Source organism: Diceros bicornis, chromosome 34 (assembly GCF_020826845.1).
Source record: "Diceros bicornis minor isolate mBicDic1 chromosome 34, mDicBic1.mat.cur, whole genome shotgun sequence".
NCBI lineage: Eukaryota > Metazoa > Chordata > Mammalia > Perissodactyla > Rhinocerotidae > Diceros > Diceros bicornis.
The window spans coordinates 19,001,581-19,020,478 of record NC_080773.1 but is presented as its reverse complement, the minus strand read 5'-3'; the positions used below and the strand labels follow the sequence as shown (position 1 = coordinate 19,020,478).

At 47.7% G+C, this 18,898-nt stretch overlaps 1 protein-coding gene across 1 annotated transcript in view; it reads right to left on the bottom strand.

Moving 5' to 3' along the window:
• Positions 1-18,898, bottom strand: part of IGSF23 (immunoglobulin superfamily member 23) — a 51,092-nt gene that overhangs the window by 11,058 nt on the left and 21,136 nt on the right. Inside the window, 1 exon segment of the mRNA XM_058530699.1 lies at positions 418-531. Within this exon segment, the coding sequence (XP_058386682.1) occupies positions 418-531 (114 nt within the window).

Genomic DNA, 18,898 nt, shown 5'->3' with positions numbered 1-18,898 from the left:
ATGGGCATGGATGTTAGCCCAGGGCCAGTCTTCCTCAGCAAAAAAAGAGGAGGAGAGGAGGATTGGCAACAGATGTTAGCTCAGGGCTAATCTTCCTCACAGAAAAAAAAACAAAAAGAAGAAAGGGGCTGGGTTGGGGTCCTGAATTCTGATTCTGCCCTGGGGGCCTATGCGATCTTGGGCAGGTGACCCCGCCCCCTCTGCGCCTCCCCTTCCTCCTTTGTATAAAAGGGTCAACAGCACGGCCTCTTGGGGATTCCAAGAGCTCCGGTGCAGCGGGAGCCTGTGCTGATGGGCCTTAAACTGACTGGAGTCGGGGGTCTGAGTGGGGGCTCCTCTGACCTAGATACAGACTCTCCCCAGGGGTGTCCTTTCCTTGTCCCTAACCGGTAGGTGAAGCCACTGGCTCTCACGCACCTGTTGCGTAAGAAGCAGCCTCTTCCAGGCAGGGCTGTGGCCGGAGCCGGTCCTCGTGCCGCGTTCTGTCCACGCGCCTCGCAGGGTAGGTGGCTGTGTCAGGCGCGGGGTCTCCTAGACCCGCACAGTCAAGTACGCAGCCTTGGCCCCGCCCCCGCCCTGGCCACACCCCGCTGCGCCCTGGTCCAGGGCTCCAGCTGCTGGCTGGCTGGGAAGTCACCCCCAGGCCTGCCCTCTTCTCTAGCACAAGTTGTTGGTAGTGGTGGATGGGGAGCAGGCGGGGACAGGGTTCCTGGAGAAGACGCTCTGGGGGTTCATTCTCTGTCCTCTCCGCCCCTCTCCCAGCCCTGCAGACCAGGAGAATGATGAAGACACCCCACATCAGAGACAAAGAATGGCCAAAGGTCATCAGGTAGGAGGTGGCCGGGCCTCGTGCTGGCTTCCTCGTTTTGCTCCAGACTCCCTGACTACCAGCTCTGAGCCTCGGTTTTTCTCCTCTGTAAAATGGGGATGTTAATGATAGTGCCTGCCCCAGAGTCAGAGGGGCCCCTGGATATGAGGTGCCCAGTACCGGGGCTGGCGTGTACGAGGTGCTCCATGAATGGCGGTAGCTACTACAATAATGCTAATTATTATTACTGGTATCCAGGATGTCCTGGAGGCATGCTCAGAAGCCCTTTCTCAGGGCCTTGCTCATACTATCTCCTAAATTTTGGATTAATCCAGGTATTCACAATGGCTTTTGTCAGTTCTTGGAGGGAGCAGCCTCAGGGCCTTTGCACTTGCTGTTCCCTCTTCTTAGAACCTTACACAAATCATCTCATGGCTGACTGTGTCTCATTATTCCCACCTCAAGTCAAATATCACCTCCTCTAAAAGGCCTTCGCTAATGCCTGCTGCAAGTCAGGCCCCCAGCTCCTTGCTAGCAAGTCACACAGTTTTATTTTCTTTACAATACTTACTATCTGAAATTATTTATGTCTTTGTCCACTTGTTTATTATCGGTCTCCCCTGCCCCAGGCCCATCACCCTAACTAGAAGGTCAGATCCAGGAGGGTAGAGCTGTGTCCCTGTGATTGGAACTGTACCTAGCACATCATAGATACTCAATAAGTGTTTTCTTTAGTGAATGAATAAGTGAGTATAATGGAAGTGTTGGGATTTGAACTCAGATCTCTCTGACTCAGAAGCTCAAGCTTTTCCCTCCCCCAGGGGACTAGGCTCCACCCTGGGGCAAAGAGTCACCCATGAGTCTCTAAAAATAGTCACTATCAAGTGACTCGGTTATGTCTTTATTAGCATTGGCCATATTGCCTCTTTTATGCTTTTACTGAAGGTCTCTGCTGGGGCGATTCCCCAGGCCAGGGGACCACCGGTGGGTGATAAGCAATATTTGCGACATGATTAATAACCATCGTATGGATGAGGACTCTGTGGTTTCTGCTGGGCCAGCATCATTCACTCTCTTTTATTCTGGTAACAGCACCTGGATTTTCCTTTGAGAAACCAGCCTCCTTCTGGTGCCAGGGCAGTGAGAAGGGCCCAGGCTGGCCAATCAGAGTGCTTCACCCTCCAACCACAGTGATTGGGTGAGGGCTGAACATGTGACCCAAGCATGGCCAATCAGAGCACTTCATCCTGCAACCACAGTGATTGGGTGAGGGTTGAACATGTGACCCAAGCCTAGCCAATCAGAGAATTTCAACTTTAAGCCTCAATGATTGCTCCAGAACTGGCGCATGACCCAAAGCAGAGCAAAGGGAGCCATCTGACCACTTTTATTGGAACTGCGGGTAATGCAGCATTTTTCTTTCTGCTGGGTTTGCTAAGCTGAAGGGATCTAAGTGTGGAGCTGCTGGGGGCCCTCCTTCCACCATGAGTAGAGAGGCTGCCTAAGAATGAGACCAACACATAGGAAAGCACAGCCAGCCAGTGGATGGACAGAGATTTCTGATGACATCATTCAGACACCTAGATTCAGCTGTGGCTGAAGTTGGCTCCATCCTTCAGATTTTGTGTTACATGAGCCTATATTTTGTTTCTCCTGAACTAGTTTTCTTTGTGATTCAGTTACTTGCCTCCGAAAGAACTTTGTTTGAAAGGAAAGGTGAAAAACAGAGTTTGAAAGCATATGACTTGTCAGCCGGCCAAGACTGAGGATGGGTAAGGGAATTCCCCTGGGGATTGGATCCTAGAACAGAAGAAGGACATTAATGGAAAAACTGGTGAAATTTGAATAAAGTCTAGAATTTCCTTAAAAAAACCCCACGAGTCCCACTTGGAGGAAATAGTCATGATGTTCGCTAACATTTACAGAGAACCTGACTCTGAGAGGGGCATTGCTCTAAATACTTGACCTACATTAGCTCGTTTATCCTTCCACAGCCCTGTGAGGCAGGGGCTGCCATCCTCCTATTCCAGAGGAGAAAACTGAGGCACAGAGAGGATAAGTGACTTATCTGAGGCCACACAGCTCGTGAATGCCTGGGCAGACCCAGGCACCGGGCTTCGGAGTCTGTGGTCTTAAGCGTTACATGCAACAACCTTTTCAAGTCATTTGGGCCTTCTAACATCTTTACATGTTATTACTGTTTCCATTTTTTCACGTGAGGAAACAGAGAAACACATGGATGAGGTTAAATGAATTGGCCAAAGTCATACTCACATAAGGCACAGTCACCCCAAGCCACCCTCACTTCCTTCCTCCCATCCTCAGACAATGAGTTTCCTGAACTCACAGGTCAGGTCCTGTTTTCCTGGCTCCTTGAGTCCCAGCAGCATCCTTCGTTTCTTCATCCACTCATGTGTGTGAGTGTGTGCGTGAGTGTGTGTGTGTGGGGGGAGGTGATGGTGTGTTGGAGGAGAGCAGCAAAAACATCATTTTATTAATAACAGGACAAATAGCCAGTGCCAGGTGGCTCCGGACAAAGCTGAATTGTAAAAATAAGCTTAAAGGCCGAAAGGACTCCCTGTCCTGCCAGGGGCTAAGTTTGGATGGCGGAAGGCTTATCCCACATGCTTCACATTTCCATGGGTCATGGTTCACGTTTCCGTGGAAGGATGTCCCTGTCACCTGTCAGAGGCATTCCCCACCCCCTTCCAGGGGGTTTGGAAATATCTGCCCACATTTTGGTTGTCACAGTGCCTGAGGATGGAACAGTCCTGACATTTATTGGGTTAAACATCCTGCAATAATAGGCGGGACTGTCCCATACCACAGAGACTCATCTCACCTAAAATGCCAATAGCGCCCCAGTTAGAAACCTGGAGTCAGGGTAAGGCTCCCGGCTTCTGTCCCCACCTCCCTCTTATGAGATTGATACTTCTGGGAGAGGAAACTGAGCTCGGATCCTCTCCCTCTCTGTTTCTGCATTTGCCTGTCGCCAGAAAGAGTACATTTTGGTCTGCCCCCTCCTGCTACATGATAAAGGGCCTGTGGGAGGTAAGTTTATATGGAAGAGAAACTAGCGGTCCCCCCACGCCTATCTAGTAGCCCCCTCTTTCATACTTAAAGGAGTTTGAGCCGGGCACGTGGTTGTGTGGAGTGAAGACTACATTTCCCAGCCTCCTTTGCAGCAAGTGTGGCCATGTGCCCAGGCCCTGGTCAATGGGATGTGAGGAGAAGTGCAGTTTTGGGGTCATGCCTTTAAGAGAAGGGGGCCTCCCTTTCTTGTTTTTCCTTCCCTCAGGCTAGAGTTGGGGACATGGTGGGGTGGCATCCTGGGCCATGGGAATGGCCAAGGACAGGAGGGAAGAGCCCAGGCTCCTGACACCTTCACAGAGCAGAGCTGCCCACCAGCAGGAGAAAGAAATACATTTCTATATAATTTAAGCTATTGTTATTTTGAATCTATCACAGACAGCCCAATTTATATGCTAAGTTCAGCTGTTCAGTTTGGGGGCAGTTTGGGGAGGTGATGGCAAACCCACTGGGCCACACAGCTCAGCCATGTTCCCTGATTTGGCTCACTGTTCAGGTAATAAAGCCAACACATTGCCCTCCCTCTCTATTATTCCTGCATCTCTCTCTCTCAACTGGTTCTGCCTTCAGGCCAGGATGAAGGGTGTTATTCATGGAGATCTTAAATCTCCACCTAGTTGCTGGTAGAAAAATAGGTGCAGGGCCGGCCCCGTGGCTTAGCGGTTGAGTGTGCGCACCCTGCTACTGGCGGCCCGGGTTCGGATCCCGGGCCGCACCGACGCACCGCTTCTCCGGCCATGCTGAGGCCACGTCCCACATACAGCAACTAGAAGGATGTGCAACTATGACATACAACTATCTACTGGGGCTTTGGGGGAGAAAAAAAAGAGGAGGAGGATTGACAATAGATGTTAGCTCAGAGCCGGTCTTCCTCAGCAAAAAAGAGGAGGATTAGCATGGATGTTAGCTCAGGGCTGATCTTCCTCACAAATAAATAAATAAATAAAACTTAAAAAAAAAAAAGAAAAAGAAAAATAGGTGCAAAGGAACCAGAGTTTCCATGGACCTTCTTCTGCAAAGCAGGCCCTACCCACACAGGGGAAAGACCAGATGTGGGTTTCCCCCTGGATGTAGGGAGCTGAAGAGAAAATGTCCCAGGGGTTTCAAGATTGTGGATTCATTTGCTCACCATCCAAGCTTTCCTCCTTCTGGTGTGCCTTCCCGTACTGCAGAGGCTAGAAAACTAAAGCCACACCTCTTCACCTTCCTTCTGCCCATCTGACATACACGTGATTTGGAAAGCGGAAGTGAAATGGAGGCTGTGCCTACAGTGTTTCTGCCACTTATTTTGGCATGCACAGTCATTGAGGCTGGTGTTTTTCCCTGAGGCACTGCCAGTGACTGGCTTTGTGCGTCTTGGGAGGCTCTTATCTGCGTGAATCCAGCAAGAACGGTATGGTTCTGGAGCCACCCACTCCAGTAGTAACAGCTTCTTGATTCCGCACCTTTCTGGGACGGTGGAGGCAAGCAGCTCCCCTGCTTGGTTGGTTTTGGAGCTTCAGGGCACCTAATGGGGTCAGCTTCCTTTTCCTTTTCCATCAGAGGGCATGTAACCAAACTCAATGGGTTCATCTCTTGGTGAATGCAGAGCCGAAAAACACAACCAAGGTAGAAGTAGGTGAAGAAAAAGTTGATTGCTTGCACAAGCAATGGAGAACACCGGAGATAGCTTCCAAAGCAGTGTCTCCCTGAGCTCAGTGTCAGTGGAGACTTGATACGTAAAAGAGCAGAAGATCAAAGGTTTATTTGTAACAACAGTATAACAACTGTGTTCATTTCAGGCCCATGCACAGCATGTATACATGTATACGTGTGATCTAAAAATGACTGTTTGGACTCTCCCAGAGGAGGAGAATTTAGGATGCTAATAAGTTGAGGTAACTTTAGGACGACTGGTGCTGCAACATTTTGCGGGGTCTTCCTGCGAATGTGTGGTTTCTCTGCAAAGCAGCAACGTCTGCAAAATGGGGACAGTTCCTGCAAAAAAGAACACATAGTCTTTTTGTCTGAAAAACACTTGACAGGTTGCGTTAGTTGTTTACCAGATCCTCAGTAACAGTTTCTTTGCCTGGTTTCCCGATCACAGGCACCCAGCTGTCTTTCCCTGGAATGGGTCTGTCCCCTTCAGTCTCTCAGAACTTGAGTGAATCCAATCCTAAATCAAATCAGAGGCACAAGAATGTTACACCACCTGACCTGCCCTCCCAACATTTAGACACATGAGTGCAGCGGCATTTTCCAAGTGAAAGCAACTTTCTTACCTTGCTGTTTTCAGCCCCACCCCATATACCAATAGGAGGGAAAACATTCATGTAAGTGACACAACATTATTTCTTTAAATAAAAAGATCTAGCAGAGTCATGGTGTTCTTTTTAGCTCCGTAAGGGCGGGAGAAGAGAGAGTGACCATGGAAACTGACAGGTCTTTGTACTTTTCAGGAAAAGGGAGTGTCAATGTAGATATTATCACTGGGGGCAACAGATCATTAGTTAAGACAGCCAATCAAGATTTGGGAAGTGTCATGGACTGAATTGTGTCCCCGCCCCCCCAAATTCATATGTTGAAGCTCTACCCCCAGTGTGACCATATTTGGATATAGGGCCTTTAAAAGCGTGATTAAGTTTAAATGTGGTCATAAGAGTGGGGCTCTAATCATAAGAGTGGGGATCTAATTCAATAAGACTGGTGTCCTTATAAGGAAGTGACACCAGTGATGCACACATAGACAGGGAAATGACCGTGTAAGGACACAGTAAGATGTCACCCATGTGTTACTGGCAGTTAGCCTAGAGTTTCAAGGCAAACTCTTGCAATCACTTTGGTTTTTTTTAGCACTGAGAACAAAAAAGCAACTTCGGTGTGGTCAAAACTTCCACAATGGAAAAGGAAATGGGGATAATAGGATTTTTAACAAATATATATAGAACATGAGGCGTGCACATTTTCCATCCACCAAGATAAAGAAACAAAGTAGGAGAGGAAAGTAAAAGTTTTGATTGACCTGTTCCAGGATAGCTGTGAACTCGGGCCAGTCTTTTGGACTCAATAAGCTGTCACTTTAATTTTTATTTATTTATTTTTTCCCCCAAAGCCCCAGTAGATAGTTGTGTGTCATAGCTGCACATCCTTCTAGTTGCTGTATGTGGGACGCGGCCTCAGCATGGCTGGAGAAGCGGTGTGTCGGTGCGCGCCCGGGATGCGAACCGGGGCTGCCAGCAGCGGAGTGCACGCACTTAACCACTAAGCCACCGGGCCGGCCCTAACCTGTCACTTTAAACTGCATCCCATTTGGAGGTTAATGGTGACTTTCAGCTATTCCAAATCTTGGAAACTATCCGCATCTGTACAATTGCCTCACTTCTCAGAGAGTTGCATTTGAAAAACCATTGTCTTCTTGCAAAGTTGAGAAGTCTACACCAGATGACTACTCCAGTCTTCAAGTCTTACTCCCGGGACCCCTTCTTCCCCTTCATGTCCATCTCATATTTAAAAACCTTTTCATGGACATTCCTCCTTGCCACCTGTGTCCCTGCTCCTCACCCCATCCAATGCTTAATTGGGCTCCGCTCAGATGAGAAATCCTCCAAAATATCAGTTTGGGTGCTTTTGGCTGCCAAAAATGGATAACCCAATTCAAAATGGTTTAAAACTCCAACATGTATTATCCTAGGTAGCAGGGATTCCAATGATATGGCTGTTTCTGGGTTGGTTAACACAGTGGCTCAGTGATAATAACACAGAAGACCCAGATTCTGCATCTTCCATGGGCCAACAATAGCATCCCGAGGAGGAAAAGGGGACCGGCTGCTCCTAGTTATCTTCAAGAGCCAATAAAATCTTTCCCATCAGCCTCCAGCAGACTTCCTCTCACTCGTCATTGGCCGGAACCAGGAACATGACCATCCCAGCGAGTGGGAGCATCATGACTGGCTCGGCCTTTGGCCAGTCAGGACTTGTCTTTCTGAGAGGGTCCAGTCCTGGAGCCACAACCCAGGGCAGGGAGGAAGGCGGCTGTCACAGAACGCTCGGGCTCTTCCGGGAAGGAAGGTGGGAAGGGATGGCTGCTGTGGGGGGGCTCCCCACCAGCCTCCACGGGTCTCCCACACCTGCCACATCTGAGGCAGGCACCCAGCTCTCCAAGCCCAGTTTACAGCCTTCCCTTCCCCCAGTTCCAGCCTCAGGCTCTTCTCTCTGCATTCTCTCACGTTTAAAAGCAGCCCTACGGAGAGGTCCACCAGGGAACTGGGGTCTCCTGCCGACAGCCATGGGAATGAGCCATCTTGAAAGCAGATCTTTTAGCCCCAGACAAGGCTTTAGTTAACTGCAGGTTTGGCCCTCATCTTGAGACTCTGAGCCAGAACTACCCAGGTAAGCCTCTCCCAAATTCCAGACGCACAAACTGGGTGCCAAATAACTGTTTTGTTAAGCCGTGAACGTTTGGAGTAATTTGTTACCCAACAGATACACTCCTTCACAGGGACACCAGGCAGATTCAATGAGGTCACGTGTCTGGTGCATGGTACACACTCCTTTTAAATGCTACCTGTTACTATTTTAATTTTTACCGCAGTTCATCGGACTTTTCCCCAATGGTTTAAAAGCAATCTCTTTACCTGTATCCTTAGGCTGAACTGAGCCATGTACCAATTCTTGGGAAGGGGGCATCATTACAGTCTGAAGCAGCACTGAGTAACTGAAATATAATGGGAGCCACAGAGGTAATTTTATTTTTTTATTTTTGTTTATTTATTTATTTATTTTAATTTTTTGTTTATTGCAGTAACATTGGTTTATAACATTGTAAAAATTTCAGGTGTACATCATTGTACTTCTATTTCTGCATAGATTACATCATGTTCACCACCTAAATACTAATTACAACCCATCACCACACACATGTACCGAATTATCCCTTTCACCCTCCTCCCTCCCCCTTCCCCTCTGGTAACCACCAATCCAATCTCTGTCCCTATGTGTTTGTTTATTGTTGTTATTATCTACTACTTAATGAAGGAAATCATACGGTATTTGACCTTCTCCCTCTGACTTATTTCACTTTGCATTATACCCTCAATGTCCATCCATGTTGTCACAAATGGCTGGATTTCATTGTTTCTTGTGGCTGACTAGTATTCCATTGTGTATGTATACCACATCTTCTTTATCCATTCGTCCCTTGATGGGCACTTAGGTTGCTTCCAAGTCTTGGCTATTGTGAATAACGCTGCAATGAACACGTGGGTGCATGTACCTTTACAAATTGGTGTTTTCAAGTTCTTTGGATAAATACCCAGCAGTGGGATAGCTGGATCATATGGTAGTTCTCACAGAGGTAATTTTAAATTTTCTAGTAGTTAACATTAAAAAGCAAAAGATTATTTTCACCTGTTTGCCACTACTTACATAAAATTGACTTCAGGTGGTCATCATTCTGGTGGCTTTGGATTTATTAGTCATTGTAATTGAAGCTAAATGTGATTAATGTATCTCGAACTTTAAGAATCATTGAAAATTATATCTTGAAACTTGGGTATTATGAATTACTAACTAAAGAAAACTAGGTGAGAATATAATATCTTATATATTTGGGAAGTCTCTGATTTCATGTCCCTTACCAAAAATGGATTGCCTTGACACACTATTATTAATAAAAATGATGGGTACCGTACTCATAGAGGTTTCTATCATATGAATGAATGCTAGAAGACAACAACAACAAAGTTGGATGCTTCTTCCTTAAAATTATTTTCTGTTGTGCAGAGGAAGACAGTGACATCCTTAGCATGGTATTTGAAGGCCTTCATATTGTCACCTCTACTGACATTTCCATCTGACCTCCTACAATTTCCACCAGAGTATATGGAAGCATATATGTTAGGAGAGGTTCGGGGATTTGATTGGAGATGTAAAACAAATTTTTCACTCCAAACAAATGGACTGAAGGTATATTTTATTATATAGAGGATAGTAAAGGCGATAGTCCGCAAACAGATCCGAATAGGTCAAATAATAAGAGGGAGAAAAACACCAGCTCGACTGGAAAGAGAAAACATCCACATTGGCTGAGACAGCAGCAGATTCGAATAGGTCATATAATGAGAGAGAAGAACATCAGATCGATGGGAAAGAGAAACACCAGATCGACTGAAGGGAAATGACACAAATCAACTGGAAAGAGAAACACCAGGTTGACCAAAAAGAGAACACATCAGATTAATTACTTCACAGTAAATCAATTATTCACAACATCCATTCCCCACTGCCGGGAGAGTCCTGTCAATCAACACGGCTGGGCAAGGATCACACATCCTGGGCAAGGTGTCCCTTCCACAGGTGGAACTCTCACCGGGTCTCAGACTCCAGCAGTTTTTTACAGCATCAATAATTTCCAGAGTAAGCAGTTACAGAGCTTTTTTCAGAGCAAGCATCCAGTGTTTTCATGCACAAATGGTTATCAGTGGCATACGTGTACTGAGTCCCCTGGCTATCGTCCCAGCCCAGTAGTTGTGTACATGCATTGTTTACCCTGCTTATCCTCCCAGCCCGGCACAGATGGCCAGTCTGACCCAGGCTGCAGCGCCCAAAGGGCCTTGAAATTTTTACACATTGCAACTATCTCCATGGGAGAAGAGCCAGTTTCCACCATGCAGAAAGCAGCTTTTATATATTTTTTTGTGCTGGTGGCTGTAGGTCAATGGAGCGGCCAAACATGGCTGTACTCATGTCAAGACAATATACTCCTGTAGAGGAGGAAGATAGTTTCCTCTACCCTCTAGGTTCTTCTGGCTGGTCTAAGAATTAAATTGACATGAGACAGAATAACAGAAACTCAAACAAAGTTTAATAACATGTGTAATGGGAGAAACCCAGGAAAACCGAGTAACTCGCCAAAATGGCCAAAGCCACTACCTTATATATCATCCTCAGCTAAAGACAGGATGTTGGGGGTAGTGGTTTGGGACTTCAAAGAGGAGGAAGACAATTCACATGAAGATGAAAAAGCAAATGTTTGGTAAATAAATGTTTGCTGGCCCATCTATAAACAGTGGAACCCAAGAGAGAATTTGATAAAATGGCCTCGCCTGGTCCCTCCCTGTCTCCCACTCTTAGAGTTATCTATGGTGATAGCTCCTTCCTGGGACAGGCCTTCTATCTTAAATTCATTTAGGCAGTTAGAGAGAAGGTCAACATTTCCTTCTGAGTCTTTTGATTTTAAAAACAGTCAAGCCAAAGAGACATGTATTGGGGTGGCCTGTTCTGATGCACTACACTCCGTATGTGGCCACAGCCACAATAGCCCAATTATTTAGCAGGCAAAATCCAAGTCTTCAAGAGCTACCTCAAGTTCCTCCACAGTGCCTCTGGTAACCATCCACCACTCTGTGCTCCCAAAGCACCGAGGTCATACGTCCTTCAGACCACTCATCACGTGTGGCTGAGGAACGCCTCCATGGCTATACCGTGCTACCTGAGAGTAAGGATGCTGTGCATCCTAAAGCCCCCAGGCAACGGCCCATAGGAAGAATTGAACACATGTTTAATTGACTGGCACAGGAGGCACATTGTATGTCAGAGAGATACATTTTTACTCCTGTCTGTGTATCAGAATCATCAGCAGAGTTGGTGAACATACAGGTACCTGGGCTCCATATCAGACCCACTAAGTCAGCGTCTTGCAAGGGAGGGTCTAGATTTGTGCATTTGGGGCAGAAGCTCCGCAGATGATCCTAATGTGGGAACAATTGAGTTTGTAAAAAATAGGTCAGTATAGACTAGAACTGCCGGAGAAAGATCATAGAGGAGGGCCCGTGTACCAAACTTTGGAGTTTTGGGAAAAGATGTATCAGGTCAAGTAAAAACATAAGCAAAAATATAGACACAAAAGTAAAGATGACAGTAAGGGGACCAGTTTTTTGAATAAAAGGTTTACGTGAGAATAATAGTTGATAACTGTGGATAAGCGTGGTAGGCCCAGATCATGGGGGACTTTTGAAAAGCTGTGCAGACTCTAGCTGTCAGCAGAGGCTGACAATCTTAGAGACAGGCACATTGCTGAATCTTGTGGTTGCTGATGCAAATAATCCATAATCAATCTATAAATCAAAATTGGGGTGCGTTTATTATGACCCAGGTCTGAGGACTATAGCCCAGGGGGGCTTCTTTCCCCGGGAAAGGAAGGGCATCAAAGAAGAGGCGTGTACAGAGCGGTTATATACAATCTTGGAACAAAGAGCATACATCACGTGTGACAGGAATGTCCCTTTTACTATAGTCACAAAATGCTCAGCTAGCACAGAAGGTCGATAATTAATCCTCAGTTTCCAGGAAAAGATGCTTATCCTTAAAGAAATACCAGTATGGGAGGAAGCTACTTCCCTATCTTTAAGGGCATCATTCTTGTCTTTGGGACATTGTAAATGTTTAAAGCAGATGGACAATGCATGCTCAGGGGCAACATCAGGCCCTTTTGGAAAAACAAGATCAGGCCAAATTAGTTTTAAACCAAATGGTTTCTTCATACACTCCAATATATCCTATTTCTTTTCATTTATTTATCATTGTCATGGCAGCGAATGCTCAGGGACAGGGGAGCTTGCTTATAGGAAAGAATGAGGAAGTCTTCATTCATAAGAAAGTGTCTCTTTTAAGTCTTTCTTCGGAAATTTACCAATTAATGCATCATAGAATTTTAGAGCTAAAAATACATATTTATCCTTTGCCCTTAAGTAGAATTCCACTGAAAACAATTCCCTATTGAAAAACAAAAAACGTTCCATGGTTAAATAAATTTGGGGGTTAAAAAAACAAAAAGAAACAGGTAAAATTAACTGTAATAATATATTTTAATTAACCCAATATATCCAAAACATTGTCATTTCAACATGTATTCAATATAAAAAATTGCTAATGAGATGCTTTATAATCTTTTTTCATGCTGTCTTCCAAATCCAGTGTGTATTTTACACTTATAGCATGTCTCAAAGTAGACCACCTGCATTTCAAGTGCTCACTAGCCCGTGTGACTAGTGTGGGTTCTGAAGTGTGCACAGTAAAGCAGGATCAGAGAGGTTTGGAGTCTGGCTCAGGGGCACACAGCAGGGCCCAGCTCTGCATTCTTCTCAGCCCCTGGTTTTGGGGCCTGACCCACAGCGTGCTCTAAGCCAGGGGCTTTCAAATCCTAGAGCATTTGAGAATCACCCGGAGAGCTTGTTAAAATGAGGGTCCCAACCCCACCCCAGCCCTATAGCATCAGAACCCTTGGGGGTGGAAGCCAGGAATCTGCATTAACAATCTCCCCACGATTCTGGTCATGTCTGCGGGGCCCACCTGGAGGACCACTGCTCCCAGACACAGTGGAATCATTTGGACACATCAAAATTCTGGTGTCGGGCTACACCCCAGCCCAACCAAATCATACTCTCTACAGTTGGATCAGGATGTCGGTATACTTTTAAAAATCAACTTCATTGAAGTATAATTTACATCCATTAAAATGCACCCATTTTAAGTGTAAATTTTGATATATTTTGACCCATGTAACCACCACTACAGTCAAGATAGAGAACATTTTCATAACCCCTGAAGATTCCTTTGTGCCCCTTTGCGGTTAATACCCTACCCCACGCAACCACTAATTGGCCTTTAAAAAAAGATTAGTTTTGTCTCTCCTAGTATTTCTCATCAATGGAGTCACACTGAACGCACTCGTTTGAGTCCGTTTTGAGCACACATTTCACCCAGCATAATGTCTGTGAAATTCAGCCATGTGGTTGCACGTCTCGGTGTTTTATTCCTTCTTCTCGCTGAGTGTTCCGTTGAATGGATGTACCGCAGTTTGCTTATCCATTCATCAGTAGTTGAAAGTCTCCCCAGGTGGTTCCAATGGACAAACGAGGTTAGAAGTCTTGCTCTGAGCTTGGGGCTTTAAATCTATAAGCCTACATCCTATAAACTTGTAGTCCTCCAAACACGATCCTGATGGATTCAACTATTGAGTGTGAGAAAGGCAGGGATGAGGGATGGGATCAAGCCTGTGCCTTCCAGAAGGTAATCCTCCTGCCATGTGCCTGCCTGATGGGTAGCGGACACCAGTGAGAGGGCTGCAGCCTCGCCCTCACCCCTGCTGTTCCCTTTGCCTAGAGCACCCTTCCGCCTTTCTCCACGTGTCCGAAGGATACGCAGTGGTTCCCAATGGTTTCTGCTCTCAGCCCCCAATTCCTCCTCCCTGAGAGCTGGTCAGAACCCTAACAAGTGTGGCCAAGGGGCTAGTTAGTTCCGATAGCTCAGGATGTGCTGCCCGGGTCAGGGCACCCCCTGCTCTTCTCCCAGAGGCTCAGAGAGGCCTCCAGCTGGTCTCCCTGTCCCTCCATCTCCAGTCCATCCTCCACTTGTCACCAAATTCTTCTTGTTGCTTGGTCATGACCCTGTCATTCGGCTGTAACAGTAGAAGCCGTTGTGATTATTCCACCCCATCCTGGCCACCTTGCCATGTTGGTGCTCTTCCCTGGAAGCTTGGACAGGGGGGATACGCCCCCTCAATCTAGTTCTTATACCCCCTCTTGCCATCCCACGGGGATGTGGACCAGGATGCCACTGCCTTGCATAAGTTGGTTGGATGCATTCTGTGTGAATGGCGCCTTCTGGTGGTGGGGGTATGTATTTTCGGTGAGGATGATGGTGGGACGGGTGCTTGTTTAGACAGGGGTGGGGGGACGGGCCTTTCATCTCTGGGGTGCGTAGGAGATCAGGGTCTCACCCCATTTACAGCTCCTGGGAATCACAGGTAAGCACGTGTGGTTGCTACATGGGACAAATGGATTATTGATTAGCATTGCCTTCCAGTCAGCAGGGACCTTACCCCAGGTGGGGCTGGGATGGTTTCCTCTCTTGATAAGAAGGGACAAGGCTGGACTCTAATAAGCGATCAACAGCTCCTTGGCCTTGTGCATGCTCCCCAGCCCACCACCTGTCCCAGGTGAGCTCCGTCCCCTGCCCCATTGTTGATAGAATCAGTACTCTAAACGTCTGTCAGGAAAATTCTCAGTTTAGAGGGCCTCGGGGACTGTAGGTTCAGGATGCCCTCCATCTCTGCAGAGGGAATAAGATTTTGGAAGAGAGTTCCGTGATACCCATGCCACGTGCTTCCTTGGCAATACAGACCTTGATTTTTAAATGGATATGTGGGAGCCCAGCAAAAGTTATGTTGTCTATGTTCCCCTGAACTCAGTGTGGCCATGTGACTACGTTTTGGCCAATAGATATAAGTAGAGGTGTTGTTTGGGACTTCCAGGGATTGGCCTTAAAGAGAGTTTTTCTAACACCTTCCTTTGCTTTACTGACTGGAATGTGGATGTGATGGCTGGAGCTCCAGCAACCATCTTGGATCATAAGTTATGTGCTGAAGATGACAGAGCAATATATGAAAGGAGGCTGAGTCCCCATGGTTATGAAGCTGCCACATTAGCCCTGGGCACCCTACCTCCAGACTCCATTTATGTAAAAGCGAATTAAACTTCCATCTTGTTTAGGCCACTTGATTTTGGGTTTTTCTGCTACTTGCAGCTGAACCTAGTCTTGACAAAATGCTCTCTCAGGGAGGAGAAATGCAGAGTGCATCCTGTCAAGGCAGGTTTATATCCTGAGATTCTTTGGGGTCCAAATGGCAGGAACCCATCTTGAAGTAGTTTAAGGAAAAAGTGAAATTTGTTATAGGGGAATTCCAAGATAGTGGGGCTGTGCCTCAGGGACACCCAGAACCAGAGGCTCAAAACCCTGAGGGGATTTTTTTCTCTCTCTTTCGTATCTGCCTCTCTCTGAACCCTAGATTCGTTCTTCTCTTTTCTTACAGACGAGTATCCCCACAGAGGCCAGAACATGGCTTCTCACAGCCCCCAAGGTCTCCACTCACAGTTTTGGTCACCCAGAGGGAGACAGAGTCCCACAAGCTCCCCTGATGTGAATCCTGAGTGAGCACAGATCCCACCCCTCACTTCAGCTGACTTGGAAGCTCTGTCCACCGGGAGGGTCTGAGCTCCCTGACTCGTGGCCTCCTGAGCCACGCCCCCTGTGACCTCCAGTGTCTGTCCCCCATTCATTTTGGCCAGTGTCCCTTGCCCTGCTTGACCCAACTGGAACAATCACTCAGCCGTTAGAATCTGGGGTTCCCAGATGAACTGAACAACGTGAGGAAACGTTGGTGACATAATACGGACTGCAATAAAAGCATGATAAAACTTTGTTCCCAAGACCACTGAGCTCAGCTTCTCCATAAAGTTCAATGATCTGAATTGAATTAAGGGCGGATGATGGAGCCTGTGAGCTTAGGGGAGGAGATGCTTCTGTGGCCTGGCGTTGGTACAGCCTGGAGGTTGGGGGCATGGCTGCCAGAGCAAGCCTGCCGGGTACAATGCTTTCACACTAACCTCTGTGGGCCCTCGGGCAAGCCGTTGATCTTTCCAACCACAGTTTCCCCATCTGTAAAATGGGAGTAACAGTAGAGTCTACCTCGTTAGGGTGTTTGTGAGGATTAGTGCTCCTAGATCAGTGCCTGGTGCGTGGTGAGTGCTCAGTTTGGGGAGCTTCTGGGGCACAGCCATCAAAGTGATCAACACGTATGCAGCATGGCGTCCGTCTGCCTGGGTTCGAATCCCAGACTCTCCACTTGTTGGTTGGTGGCTGTGGCTTTGAGCAAAGCACCTCTTGAGTCTCTGTTTTCTCCTGCATGAAATAAGTAAATATTCAGGAATGCCAGCTGGTTGTTAAGCCGTTAGCAGCTTGAAATCGGCTGGCCGTGGTGGGAGTAGTCATACCACGGAAATGGACAAATCAGGGCTTTTGGTTTTTTTCAGACCACTGGTTTACCACTGCCCCCTGCTCCGTGATTCCAGGCATCCTTTCTCCCTCACCTTCCTTCTGAGACCCAGAACAATCCATTCAGCTGTCTCCTGCACGTTGCCGCGTGCAGACCTGCAGGCTCCTGCAGCTGCCACGTGGGAACTCAGCGTTGTCACCTCCCCTCTGCCCTGCCCGCAGCACCTCCGCGGTGACCCCGTGTCTCTGCCATTCACCTGTCACCCTCAGCCCTCTTCACACTGTGGAGTCATCCCCAGCTCCTCTCACGCCCCCATCCGATCTGCCAACAGATCCTGTTAGCTCCACCTCCAGAGTGTTTCCAGAACCTCCCATTGCTTTCTCTGCCCTCTTCCCCCCAGCCCCCAAGCAAACTGCTAGTCAGCCCTCTGTCACTATAGGTTAGTTTACATTTTCTCTTCTTTTATGTAGATGGAATCACACAGCCGGTGATCTTGGCTTTTATCTGGCTTCTTTTACTCAGCATAATTATTTTGAGATTTATTGACATTGTTACATTATCAGTGTTACCAAGCCCTAAGGGACTGGTGACCCAAAAATGGATCCTTTTGACCGGAGCCACTCGCACCAATAGAATGAGACCAGGTACGGAATAGCAGAGCAGAAACTTGATTTGTTGATCAAGGCATGGAGGAGGCAGAGCCCGTGCTCTAAAACCCCTTCCCGAAGGGAAGGAGAGCAGGGTTCTTACGAGGGATCAGAAGGGGGAGGGGTCTCTACATCATTGCTCGGGGTGGGGGCATCTGGAACATGCACAGATCTCCCTTTCTTGCACACACACGGCACCTTTGCACACGTTTCCTGTTGCACACGGCCCCCCATCGCCATCTTGGACCTTTCTGGTTTGGACCGCTTCTGTGGTTTGGCCGTCTAGCATTGTTCTGCCTTGGTTCCTAAAAGCAAGCACTACTTAAAGACAAAGCATTAGACAGGGAAAATGTTTTAGGGACTTCCCTGGGTGACATCAGAAGCTCGTTCCTTTCTACCATTGCTTAGTAGTCCATTGTACGGATTTCACAATTTGTTTATCCTCTCCCCTGTTGATGGACCCCTGGGTGAGTTTTGAGAAACTAGGAGCACCCTGGTCTGAGCACCGTCCCCTGTGGTCTGGGTCATGGCAGCCACCTCTCTCTGTTCTCCCTCTCCTGCCCTTGTCTCCCTGTGATCTTTCCCCCACGTGTAGCCACAGGGATTCCATTAAAACCTGAATCCTGTCTTGTCTCTTCTCTGCTCTTTCTCAAGCAGAGTAAAAGCTAAAGTCCTCACCTCACCCACGAATTCACCCACCCGTCCCCGTTAGCTCTCTGCCCTCATCTCCCACCCTCTCCCCACACTGGTTCTCCTCCAGCCACACTCCGTCTTAGCGGTTTGTTCTTTGACCCTGCTGGGCCAGGCCTCAGCTCAGGGTGGACGCCAAATCCAGCCTCTGCCCGGGCTGCTCCCTCTGTCTAGACGCCCCTCCCCCAGACCTGCACTTGGCTCCTTCTCTTGCCTCCATGGAGGAGGCAGCTCAATCATCTCCTCCTCAGAGACCCCTCCCTGACCTCTGCTGTCTGAAGCCCCACCCAGTCTTCCTCGCCTTCCCCAAAGGCAGTCCATGCCCTCTTCTCCTGATGCTGCCTCTCCCAGACCACCCAGCTCCGATGACCTCTCCTAAAAGCACCCCTGGGCACCTAGTTGCTCCCTCCTTTGTGCGCCACACTGTTTTGTTAATACTCCTATTAAGGCATATTGTCACATTGTGAAAAAACAAACTACAGAGCTGCCTTCCCAGCGATGCCAGGCCTGTAGAATCCACACACGTTCTTCAGTGGCTCAGACTTCAACGTCCTGGGCCCACATCTCCACTCTCCCTCCCACTGTCTCAGCCGGGGGAAAATCACTTCGTCCCTAGGCACTTGCTTCTTCCTGCAAGGAGTCATGATGATAACTCCTACCCCACTGTGTCTGGGGACTCAGGGATGCAAGGCACATAAAGTCCCCGGCACGGAGAAGAAATTCAGTAAGTCGGTTCCCTCCATGTTGGGGACAGCCCCATGTGTCTGTGCTTGGGAAATTTATGGTCCAGTAAAGAGAAAAGACCAATGCTGTCAGGGCCGTAAGGGAGGGGAAAACTGTGTTCCGGGAGTC